This window comes from Melanerpes formicivorus, unplaced genomic scaffold, assembly GCF_026170545.1.
Source record: "Melanerpes formicivorus ecotype bairdi unplaced genomic scaffold, bMelFor1.0.p_v2 SCAF_85, whole genome shotgun sequence".
NCBI classification, from domain to species: domain Eukaryota; kingdom Metazoa; phylum Chordata; class Aves; order Piciformes; family Picidae; genus Melanerpes; species Melanerpes formicivorus.
In genome coordinates, this window is record NW_027142437.1 from 1,231,606 (window position 1) to 1,244,281 (window position 12,676).

General features: G+C 49.8%; 1 protein-coding gene across 1 annotated transcript in view; it reads right to left on the minus strand.

The window, feature by feature from the left end:
• Nucleotides 1–10,119: 10,119 nt before the first annotated feature.
• The window catches only part of MEI4 (meiotic double-stranded break formation protein 4), a 69,748-nt gene continuing 67,191 nt past the window's right edge, over nt 10,120–12,676 (minus strand). The window contains exon 5 of the mRNA XM_068165181.1: nt 10,120–10,406. Coding sequence (XP_068021282.1) covers nt 10,386–10,406 — 21 coding nt within the window. The 3' untranslated portion in view covers nt 10,120–10,385. The remainder of the gene's footprint in view (nt 10,407–12,676) is intronic.

Here is a 12,676-nt window from a genome sequence, read left to right on the forward strand (position 1 = left end):
CACTGCTGCAAAGTGGTGATTAGGACTGGAATTCTTTTTTGACACCTACAGTACAAAAGCTTAGCTATGGCCAATGCAAATGAGACATCAGCAGCTGAGAAGAAGGAAATGGTAGCAGCTTAGGCAAAGAGGGGAGAGGATTCCCACTGAAGCTTGCTTCAGAGATATTCCAGCCCCTAACATTCTGTGATTCTCTTAGCTGAGCTCATGGCAAGGCATCCTGCTTCTTGGGAAGAGCCACACATTAAGCTAGATAGGGTGGAAGCCAAATGAAACCAAGAAGACAGGTAGAATCATAGAATTGTTAGGGTTGGAAGGGACCTCAAGGCTCAGCCAGTTCCAACCCCCCTGCCATGGGCAGGGACACCTCACACCACAGCAGGTTGCTCACAGCCACATCCAGCCTGGCTGCAAACACCTCCAGGCAGGGGGCTTCCACCACCTCCCTGGGCAGCCTGTGCCAGGCTCTCACCACCCTCATGGGGAAGAACTTCTTCCTCACATCCAATCTCAATCTACCCACTTCTAGTTTTGCTCCATTCCCCCCACTCCTATCACTCCCTGACACTCTCAGAAGTCCCTCCCCAGCTTTCTTGTAGCCCCCTGCAGATACTGCAAGGCCACAATTAGGTCTCCTCAGAGCCTTCTCTTCTCCAGACTGCACAACCCCAACTCCCTCAGTCTGTCCTCACAGCAGAGCAGCTCCAGCCCTCTGCTCATCCTTGTGTCCCTTCTCTGGACACCTTCCAGCACCTCCAGATCCTTCCTGTAATAGAGGCTCCAGAAGTACAACACTGAGCTAAGCAAGCCCAGGGTTAAGAGGTGCCAGTCTTCTACCTCTGATGGGCACTGCATGCCCACAGGTCTGACTTGGCTGCAGAATGTTTGTCTGGGTGCAACAACCATAGCAGGTATTGAATCATAGAATCAATAAGGTTGGTAAAGGCCTCAGAGATCATCAAGTCCAACCTAGCACCCAACACCTCCTGACAACTAAACCATGGCTCCAAGTGCCACATCCAAGCCTTTCTTGAACACCTCCAGGGATGGTGACTCCACCACCTGCCTGGGCAGCACATTCCCATGGCCAATCTCTCTGTCTGGGAAGAACTTCTTCCTAACATCCAGCCTGAACCTCCCCTGGCACAGCTTGAGACTGTGTCCTCTTGTTCTGTTGGTGCTGGCAGCTGAAAACACTTTGAAACACCTCAGCACATTTTGATGTCACAGCCAAAAGGGCATTTGGTGCTTTTTGCCTCTCTCTTTAAGGCTTGCTAGTGAATAACAAAACCTCCTTCACATGACAGCATGCTAAATACCTTTGGAGGCTAATTAACAGCTTTATTGCTGTGTCAGCTATGAATTCGCCTCAGGGTTTGTATGTTTCAAGTCAATAGAGATTCCCTCTTAAATAATCCTCAAGGAGATAAGAGAAGCAACACAGCACTTGACTGAACAGGGTAGATAAACCTCTCAGAAAGCAGTTTCATCCCTTATTAACCTGGCAAAATCAGCACAGGCTTTCCAAAGGCATCCAGGGGGGGCAGCTTTGGAAACCAGAAGGGGAGCACTGAATATCTGAAGCATTTTGTTGCAAGCAACACAGTGCTATCTAACACACCTCAGGAAGGACACAGAGACTGCATGGCACAGGAGGAAAGGCTGCCTCTGGCCCTTAGGTACAGATCTCTGCAAGGGCAGAGGAGGGCAAGGAAGGGCCTGGAGAATAAATCTGATGGAGAGCAACTGAAGGAGCTGGGGATGGTTAGTGTGAAACAGAGGAGCCTGAGGGGAGACCTCATTGCTGTCTACAGCTCCCTGAAAGGAGGTTGTGGAGAGGCTGCTGCTGGTCTCTTCTCACAGGGAATTAGTGCCAGAATGAAAGGGAATGGCCTCAAGCTGCCACTGGGTAGGTTTAGACTGGACATTAGGTAGAAATATTTCCCAGCCAGAGTGGTCAGGGCTTGGAATGTGCTGCCCAGGGAGGTGGCTGAGTCCCCAAGGCTGGCTGTGTTTGAAGGTGGTTTGGCTGTGGTGCTTGGGGCTATGGTTTAGGGGTAACCCTTGCAGAGTAGGGTTATGGGCTGGACTTGTGGATCCTGAGGGTCTTTTCCAACCTGAATGTTTCTGTGATTTTGTGATCTCATGGTTAGTTTCCTCTATTCACAGGCTGCCCACAGACAGCAGCACCTCTCCTTTGCTCTCACTAACTCATTTTCCAGTCATTCTAAGGCTTATTATGACAGATGGTGATGATTAGGGAAGCCAGATGAGAGCACATATATCACAGGATCACAGTATCACTGTACATTGGAGGTTGGAAGGGACCTCCAGACATCATCCAGTCCAAGCCCCCTGCCAGAGCAGCAGCACCCAGGGGAGTCTGCACAGGAATGCATCCAGGTGGGCTTGGAAAGGCTCCAGGGAAGGAGACTCCACAACCTCTCTGGGCAGCCTGCTCCAGGGCTCCCTCACCCTCACCCCAAAGAAGTTTCTCCTCCTGTGGAGCTGAAACCTTCCCTGCTCAAGTTTGTCTCCATTGCTCCTTGGCTTCTTGCTGTGCAGCACCCACAAGAGCTTGGCCCCCTCCCCTTGACCCCCAGCCCTCAGCTATTGAGAGACATTGAGCAGATCCCTCTCAGCCTTCTCTTCTCCAGGCAAAACAGCCCCAGGGCTCTCAGTCTCTCTTCCCAGGGGAGATGCTCAAGTCCCCTAAGCATCCTCCTGACTTTCCATGGAACGAGGGCAGAGATGGTTTGGGAAGTTGAAGGACCCAGAGACACCTGAGGGTCTGTCAGCACTGACACAGCAGTTGCATTGATGAATCCACCATGGGGCAAGAGGAATGATTTTCTGTGGCAGGTGACAGTTAACTAGCATGCACAAAGTTGGGATGGTGGAGACCTGCATTAGGAAGAGTGTGGCCAGGGAGGTCATTCTGCCCTGTGCTCAGCACTGGTGAGGCCACACCTGGAGTCCTGTGTCCAGTTCTGGGCCCCTCAGTTTAGGAAAGATGTTGAGCTGCTGGAAGGTGTCCAGAGAAGGGCAAGAAAGCTGGGGAGGTGTCTGGAGCACAGCCCTGTGAGGAGAGGCTGAGGGAGCTGGGGTTGCTTAGCCTGGAGAAGTGGAGGCTCAGGGGAGACCTTCTTGCTCTCTCCAACTCCCTGAAAGGTGGTTGTGGCCAGGAAGGGGTTGGTCTCTTCTCCCAGGCAACCAACACCAGAACAAGAGGACACAGTCTCAAGCTGTGCCAGGGGAAGTTTAGTCTGGAGGTGAGGAGAAAGCTCCTCCCAGCAAGAGAGATTGGCCATTGGGATGTGCTGCCCAGGGAGGTGGTGGGGTCGAGGTCCCTGGAGATGTTTAATACAGCCTGGATGAGGCACTTGGTGCCATGCTCTGGTTGATTAATTAGGTATTAGGTCAGAGGTTGGACTGGATGATCTCTGAGGTCTCTTCCAGCCTGGTCAGTTCTGTGACTCTGAGGAGCGTGTGCACTAAGCAAAGAACTGAAGAACTGGAATGACACTTCTGAGTGGCACAGAACCAAAAAGCTCTGCACAGAAGGAACTATTTGGATTTTCCCTACTTCTCCAAGGAGGAAATGTGAGGAGGATTCCACTCCTGCTGCAGCCTGAGAGCTCTGGCACCCTTCAGTGCTTGAAGAGGACTGTTTGGCAGCGTGGCTGATGCTGACTTTCTCCTCCTTTCAGCAGCAAACACATGTCATTTTCCACTTACTGCTCTCTCTTCTTTGCTTTTCTAAATGAAGATAAAAATGTGTAATTCTTTTTCCTTACTCAACTACCAGCTCAAACAAGCAAGTTGTTCCAGCTAAAACCCAACCAAACAAAAGGAACCTGCTGCAGAAGTCTTCTTTTCAAGAGTCCTTGGACACTATCAGGGAAACTTAAATCATGTTTTGATGTCACAGGCTCACAGGATGTTAGGGCTTGGAAGGGACCTCTGGAGATGTTCAAGTCCAACCCCCCTGCCAGAGCAGGAGCAGAGAATGCAGCACAGGTCACACAGGAACACATCCACACAGGGCTGGAAAGGCTCCAGAGAAGGAGACTCCACAACCTCTCTGGGCAGCCTGCTCCAGGGCTCTGGGAGCCTCACAGTGCAGAAGTTCCTCCTCATGCTGAGGTGGAGCCTCCTGTGCTGGAGTTTATATCCATTGCCCCTTGTCCTATCCCAGGGTGCAGCTGAGCAGACCCTGTCCCCTCCCTCCTGACCCCCAGCCCTCAGATACTTATAGACACTGATCAGATCCCTCTCAGTCTTCTCTTCTCCAGCCCCAGGTCCCTCAGCCTCTCCTCCCCAGGCAGTGCTGCAGTCCCTTCAGCATCCTTGGAGCCCTCCCTTGGACTCTCTCCAGCAGATCCCTGTCCCTCCTGAGCTGGGGAGCCCAAAAATGAACACAATACTCAAGATGAGGTCTCACTAGGGCAGAGTAAAGGGAGAGGAGAACCTCCCTGGCTCTGCTGGACACACTCCTCTGGATGCAGCCCAGGATCCCATTGGCCTTCCTGGCCCCCAGGGCACTTTGCTGTCCCATGCAGAACTTGCTGCCCACCAGCACTCCCAGGTCCTTCTCCTTGGGCTGCTCTCCAGCAGATCCCCTCCCAGCCTGTCCTGCTGCAGTTGATTCTTCCTGCCCAGGGCAGGACTCTGCACTTGTCCTTGTTGAACCTCATTAGGTTCCTCTCTGCCCAGCTCTCAGTCTGTCCAAGACTCTGAATGGCCACAGAGCCTCCAGGTGTCTCAGGCAAGCCTTCCACTTTGGTATCATCAGCAAACTTGCTGAGCAGTCTCTCTCAATGCCATTGATGAAGATACTGAACAGAGCTGTACCCATCACTGAGTCCTGGGGAAAGATGCACAGCTCCTTCTTCCTGTCCCCAGCTGTGGAGGTGGCCTTGCCTCACATATCCAGCAGCATGTGCAAGCAGCTGCAAGGTCACCCTCACAGGGAAAAAATTCTTCCTCCTCTTTCCATGGCACTTCCTCTGCCTCAGCTTCCACCCCTGCCCCTTCTGCTGCCATTGGGCAGCCCCCAGCAGAGCCTGGCTCCAGCCTCTGGGCACTGCCCCTGCACAGCTTTAGCCCCAGCCAGGAGCTCACCTCTCAGGCTCCTCCTCTCCAAGCTCCAGAGCCCTCAGCTCCCTCAGGCTCTCCTCATAAGGAAGATGTTCCACTCCCTTCATCATTTTTGTGTCTCTGTGCTGGACTCTCTCAAGCCGTTCCCTGAGGTCCTTCTTGACCTGAGGTGTCCAGAACTGGACACAATCTTCCAGCTGCAGCCTCTGGTGTGAAACTTGAGTGGTTTCCAAAGTTACTGCCTGCTAAGTGAGCTCTGTGGCAAGAATATCTCTGTCTCAGTTTGATTTTTGAGTATTAGTTATTACTCACCTGATGCCCACAAAGCTTGACTCTCACACATGTTTTGTGCTCACAAAGTTTGCAGAGCTTACTTGGATTACTTTATTTCCTATGACCTACTTTCTCTCTGGTCTGTTTTGGTTTAGCACTTGTATATAAAGCAGCCCTGAGGGAAAGGACTTGGGGGTGCTGGTGGATGAGAAGCTGGACAGGAGCAGGCAGGGTGAGCTTGCAGCACAGAAGGCAAATCCCATCCTGGGCTGCATCCAAAGCAGCATTGCCAGCAGAGCCAGAGAGGTGATTCTGCCACTTGGCTCTGCTGAGACCTCACCTGGAGTACTGTGTGCAGCTCTGGAGCCCTCAATATAGGAAGGACATGGAGCTGATGGAGAGGGTCCAGAGCAGGGCCATGAAAATGATCAGGAGGTTGGAGCAGCTCTGCTATAAGGACAGGCTGAGGGAGCTGGGGGTGTTCAGCCTGGAGAAGAGAAGGCTCCAGGGAGACCTAATAGCAGCCTGCCAGGACCTGAAGGGGGCTACAGGAAGGATGGAGAGAGTCTGTTTGCAAGACTATTGCAGCACTTGGTGTCAGAAAAAACCCCAACCCTTTAGACTTGAAGTGCTTCAGTAAAATGCTGATCATCAAGGATTTCATTCAGCAGCTCAGATTCCACTAAGCACAGCTCAAAGTCACTTAGATATGTCAACAGCTAATTCCACAGGAACAAATGTTGCTCAGTAATGAGCCAGAGCCCTCTCTGATCCAGCCCTCTGAAGAGAGAAGCTGCAATTATATCAGAATAGAATCCTCTGATACAACAGCCACCAAGTTTGCCTCTTCCTAAAAGCTTTGCCTGATGCCTCACTGACTTCTATTTCCTCCTGGATAAATTATGGCCTAATTAGTGCAGTGCTTGGCTGCAGAGAAAGAGCTCTCTCTTCCTCAAATGTTTATCTTTTCATGTTTCTGCTTTCCAGCAGCAGGCTGTCTGCAAACCCTGCTGCTCCCCATCAAATTTGCCACCTCATTTATCTGGGACAAAATGCTAAGGTGATGATGAAGGGTGTGGAAATTGCTGTAATTATGCCACAAGTCTGTGGATTTACTTTATTGTCTCACAGCTGCCTGAGCTTTATTTAAAGCCAGGGCTCGTTAGCAAACAGTTGAAGTTGCTGAATTTATGAAGACTCTTACAGTGAGCTCCTCAGAATCATAGAATCAGAGAATTGTCAGGGCTGGAAGGGACCTCAAGGAGCAGCCAGTTCCAACCCCCCTGCCATGGGCAGGGACACCTCACACTACAGCAGGTTGCTCACAGCCACATCCAGCCTGGCTGCAAACACCTCCAGGCAGGAGGCTTCCACCACCTCCCTGGGCAGCCTGTGCCAGGCTCTCACCATCCTCATGGGGAACAACTTCTTCCTCACATCCAAACTGAATCTCCCCACTTCTAGTTTTGCTCCATCCCCCCCAGTCCTATCACTCCCTGACACCCTCAGAAGTCTCTCCCCAGCTTTCTTGGAGCCCCCTGCAGATACTGGAAGGCCACAATTAGGTCTCCTCAGAACCTTCTCCTCTCCAGACTGAACAGCCCCAACTCCCTCAGTCTGTCCTCACAGCAGAGCAGCTCCAGCCCTCTGCTCCTCCTCCTGGCCCTTCTCTGGACACCTTCCAGCACCTCCAGATCCCTCCTGTTATAGAGGCTCCTTCCAGTACAGTAGAAGTGATGAATCACACAGAATCACCAAGGTTGGACGAGACCTTGAGGATCATCAAGTCCAACCTGTCACCACAGACCTCATGACTAAGCCATGGCACCAAGTGCCACGTCCAATCCCCTCAGAGAAAACAGGTCTCTAACCTGCACCCAAGCTCAAGCTTTTTACACTTCTCCAATCTGGACAACGCAAGATATTAAACCTGTTTGTGTTACCTAATCAGCCTTAGTTTCACAGAACCACAGAATGTTAGGGGCTGGAAGGGACCTACAAAGCTCATCCAGTCCAAGCCCCCTGCCAGAGCAGCACCACCTTGAGCAGCTCACACAGGAACACATCCAGGTGGGTTGGGAATATCTCCAGAGAAGGAGACTCCACAACCCCCCTGGGCAGCCTCTTCCAGGCTTCTCTCACCCTCACAGGGATAAAGTTTTCCTCCTGTTTCCATGGTGCTCTTCAAGACCCCTCCCCAGCCTCCTTGACCTTCTCTGGACACATTCAAGTGTCTCAATGTCCTTCTTAAACTGAGGAGCCCAGAACTGGACACATTCAGGAAACCTTTCTCAACAGAAATTTATCTATTTTAATTAAAACTTCCTTGGAAGGAAAATAAATAACTAAGCAAATAAGTAAATAAGTGAGTAAAGAAGTAAGAAAAGAAGTCAGTAAATAAGTGAGTAAATAAGACAAGAAATAAGTAAGTGAGTAAATAAGTAAATAAGTAAGCAGTGAGTAAAGAAGTGAATAAAGAAGTGAATAAGTGAGTAAATAAGTAAATGAGTATGTAAGGAAGTAAAGAAGCAAAAAAGTAAATAAGTGAGTAAAGAAGTAAAGAAGTAAGGAAATAAGTGAGTAAATAAGTGAATAAGTGAGTAAATAAGTGAGTATGTAAAGAAGTAAAGAAGCAAGAAGTAAAGAAGTGAGTACAGGAGTAAAGAAGCGAGTAAAGAAGTGAGTGAAGAAGTAGTGAGTGAAGAAGTAAAGAAGTGAGTGAAGAAGTAAAGTGAGTGAAGAAGTAAAGGAGTGAAGAAGTAAAGGAGTGAGTGAAGAAGTAAAGGAGTGAAGAAGTAAAGGAGTGAGTGAAGAATTAAAGTGAGTGAAGAAGTAAAGGAGTGAAGAAGTAAAGGAGTGAGTGAAGAAGTAAAGGAGTGAGTGAAGAAGTAAAGGAGTGAGTGAAGAAGTAAAGGAGTGAAGAAGTAAAGGAGTGAGTGAAGAAGTAAAGGAGTGAGTGAAGAAGTAAAGGAGTGAAGAAGTAAAGGAGTGAGTGAAGAAGTAAAGTGAGTGAAGAAGTAAAGGAGTGAAGAAGTAAAGGAGTGAGTGAAGAAGTAAAGGAGTGAAGAAGTAAAGGAGTGAGTGAAGAAGTAAAGGAGTGAAGAAGTAAAGGAGTGAGTGAAGAAGTAAAGGAGTGAGTGAAGAAGTAAAGGAGTGAGCGAAGGAGTGAAGAAGAAGTGAGTGAAGAAGTAAAGAAGTGAGTAAAGAAGTAAAGAGTGAAGAAATAAAGAAGTGAGTGAAGAAATAAAGGAGTGAAGAAATAAAGGAGTAAAGAAGTAAAGGAGTAAAGTGAGTGAAGAAGTAAAGAAGTGAGTGAAGAAGTGAGTCAGTAAGTAAGTAAGTAAATAAGTGAATATGTGAGCAAATAAGTAAGTAAAGAAGTAAGTATGTAAAGAAGTGAATCAGTGAGTAAAGAAGTGAGTAAGTGAGTGAATAAGTAAAGAAGTAAGGAAGGAAATAAGCATGGCAATAAGTCAGTCAATAAGTGTTATCTTTCAGGTAGAGATTTCCCCACAAGAGGAATGTTTTTCCTCCCAAGCTCCCAGTCAGCTCTCTTTAACTGCTGGAGGGGAGGGGGTGGTGGTGGGGAAGCTGTTTGCTGCTATAAATCCTGCACAGCACTTAAGGATAATTTCTGGAGCAATTAAAAGAGCTCCTAAGATATTTATTCTTTCGGTTTTATGGTGCACAATTCTGTTCCTTCCAGCAGAGCATCATTAAGGAGGAAACTTGTTTGCCCTTGCAAGTGGAGCTTGTTAAACATGAAGGCAAAATGCAAGTGGCAGGCAATAAAGGGCAGATTAAGGGACAAATGAGATGTCCAAGGAGTTGTTTATGAGGGGAGCTGTGTGTGTGTGTGCTCAGCTTTTGTTGTTCTTCTCTTGCCTGGAATAAGAGCTCAGAGAAACTGTTGAGGGCCAGGTGCTTGAGTGACAGCTTGAAATGCAAGCTTGAATGTGCAGGGTTAGGGTTAAATAAAACAGCAGCGAGTGCTGAAGTTGGGGATTGGCTCCCCAGCTCAAGAGGGACAGGGAGCTGCTGGAGAGAGTCCAGCAGAAGGCTACAAGGATGCTGAGGGGACTGGAGCACCGCCCTGGGAGAAGAGGCTGAGAGCCCTGGGGCTGGTTAGTCCGGAGAAAAGATGACTGAGAAGGGATCTGATCAATGTCTCTCAATAGCTGAGGGTCAGGAGGGAGAAGACAGGCTCTGCTCAGCTGCACCCTGGGATAGGACAAGGGATGGAAACTCCAGCACAGGAGGTTCCACCTCAGCATGAAGAGGAACTTCTGCACTGTGAGGGTCACAGAGCACAGGAACAGGCTGCCCAGAGAGGTTGTGGAGTCTCCTCTGGAGACTTTCCAGCCCCATCTGGATGTGTTCCTGTGTGACCTGTGCTGCATTCTCTGCTCCTGCTCTGGGAGGGGGGTTGGCCTGGAAGATCTCCTGAGATCCCTTCCAACCCCTAACACTCTGTGATGAGACAACTAAGCATGACTTAGGGACATTTATGGTCAAGGTGAGGAGCTTACATGCTGCTAATGTTTCTGTATAAGCTTTGCTATTTTGAGAGCATGAAAGCAATGCAGCTCCAGCTCTGTAATTAAGGGGCTTCAGCGACCCCTTTCCCTCCCAGCTGTTGTTCAGGTGACAGAAAGGAAGGACACAAGCCAAAGGTAACAGAGATCAAAGCCTTTATTGATCAAAATCACCGCTCCTGAAGGGAGGTTGGAGCCAGGTGGGGGTTGGTCTCTTCTCCCAGGCAAGCAGCACCAGGACAGGAGGACACAGCCTCAAGCTGTGCCAGGGGAAGATTAGGCTGGAGGTGAGGAGAAAGTTCTTCCCAGACTGGGCACTGGGATGTGCTGCCCAGGGAGGTGGTGGAGTCCCCATCCCTGGAGGGGTTCACAAAAGGCTTGGATGTGGCACTTGGAGCCATGGTTTAGTTGTCAGGAGGTGTTAGGTTGGACTTGATGATCTCTGAGGTCTTTTCCAACCTGCTTGATTCTGTGGCTCTATGATGTGAGAGGAAAAAACTAGAGGAGAAAGACATAATATAATATATTGGTAAGACAACTTGTGTTGGAGCTCTGAATCTGCTTCAGTGCTTCCCCTCCCTACACTTCAGACAAAGACTCACTCCTGCTGAGCAATTGCACTGAGATAGCCAAACCCTGTCCCCAAATCCAGCAGGATTTTAAATGGCTCTTATGCCAATCATTTGTATTCACTCCTGAATTTCAGGGAATCATTTCATTGCTTCTGGCAACACACAGAAGATCTTTTCAAAGTGAGGCAGCTTCACATCCCAAAAGCCATCAGTTCATCAGAGCTACCATAGTGTGGTTTGACTTCTATGTACAGGGGGAATAAAAGATTAAATATGCCCTTAAAGATGCTGACTGGGTCTAGTGGAAAGTGTCCCTGCCCTGGGGCTAGGTCATGGAGTCATAGAATCATCAGAGTTGGAAATGGCCTCTAAGGATCATCTAGCTTAAACCCCCTGCCTCCCCCACCAACAGCCTTCATCCTCCCAAAGTAGCTCCTGCTCCTCCACCATCCCTCCAGCCCTTCATCTTACAAAGCACCCCCTGCTCCCTTTATGCCTTCCTCCCCTCCCTGCCTAAACAGCTCCTGCTCCCTCCACACCACCCTCCCCTCCCTGCCTAAGCAGCCCCTGCTCCCTCAGCACCACCCTCCCCTCCCTGCCTAAGCAGCCCCTGCCCCCTCAGCACCACCCTCCCCTCCCTGCCTAAGCAGCCCCTGCTCCCTCTCTACACCATCCTCCCCATTGTTGCACCCATCCCAGAACCAGGAACAAAACCTTCAACCAGCCAAGAGACCACCCAGAGGAGCTCAGCCCCAGCAGGGAGCCCCAGCCAGCACCAGTGAAGGATATTGGAGCAGTCAGCAATGTTGGCCCTAACAACCGGGGGGCCACCAGGCCCCCCGGCCTTTGTTGTCACCACCACCAACACCCAGTGTGCTCCAGGGGCACTCACCAGGGATCAGAGGAGGATCCTCAGCCCAGATGGGCTCAGCTTGGGGCTGCTGCCTTTCCTGGGGGGGATTAAATAGGGGAGTGGGTGGGGAGGGCCAAGTGGCCACACCTGGGGTGGGAGGAGACTGCCCCAGAGCCCAGGTGCTCTGGGTTTGAGGGGAAAAAGGGGGGAAAGGGGCAGAGAGTGAAGCCAGGGCTGTTGAGAACGAATGGATAGTAAAACAATACTCAAATAGGAATTACTGACTTTTAGTGGTTACTAGATGGTCTCAAAGGTCTTTTCCAACCTGGTTAATTCTAATCCTAATTCTAATTCTAATTCTAATTCTAATTCTAATTCTAATTATTATTCTAGATGGAAACCCTTTGTTCCACAGGCACAAATGCATGAGTTACAAAGAACAGACAAGAAAATATAGAATATAGAATAGACCACGTTGGAAGAGACCTTCAAGATCATCGTGTCCAACCCTTCAACCAATCCAACCCACCTAAACAACTAACCCATGGCACCAAGCACCCCATCAAGCCTCCTCCTGAACACCTCCAGAAGAGCTGCAGTGGGCTGCCATGAGTGCTTCTCTGGTCCTAGGACATGGGCAGCAGAGCCAGATTTGAGTAGGGGAGGATCTGGCTGAGGCACTTGGTGCCATGGTTGAGTTGATCAGATGGTGTTGGGTGAGAGGTTGGACTGGATGATCTCTGAGGCCTTTTCCAACCTGGTTAATTCTGTATTCTGCTTAGGGAGAAAGTGAAGGAAGGCAGAAGAGACCTCTGTGTCTACTTACAATCGTAGAATCAGAGTATTGTGAGGGTTGGAAGGGACCTCAAGGAGCAGCCAGTTCCAAGCCCCCTGCCATGGGCAGGGACACCTCACACTGCAGCAGGTTGCTCACAGCCACATCCAGCCTGGCTGCAAACACCTCCAGGCAGGAGGCTTCCACCACCTCCCTGGGCAACCTGTGCCAGGCTCTCACCACCCTCATGGGGAACAACTTCTTCCTCACATGCAATCTGAATCTCCCCACTCCTAGTTTTGCTCCATCCCCCCCAGTCCTATCACTCCCTGACACCCTCAAAAGTCCCTCCCCAGATTTCAAGTTCTGTTACTCGGTGCCATGGCCTGGTCATGAGGTCTGTGGTGACAGGTTGGCTTGATGATCTTTGAGGTCCCTCCCAACCTTGGTGGCACTGTGATACTTGTTAGGCTGTATAAAAGTAGCAGCATTTGGGTCATTTTGGGGGGTTCTTAATATATTTTTTCCCCTTGCCAGCTCTCATGGAGAGAAAGAAGTAAATTCATCA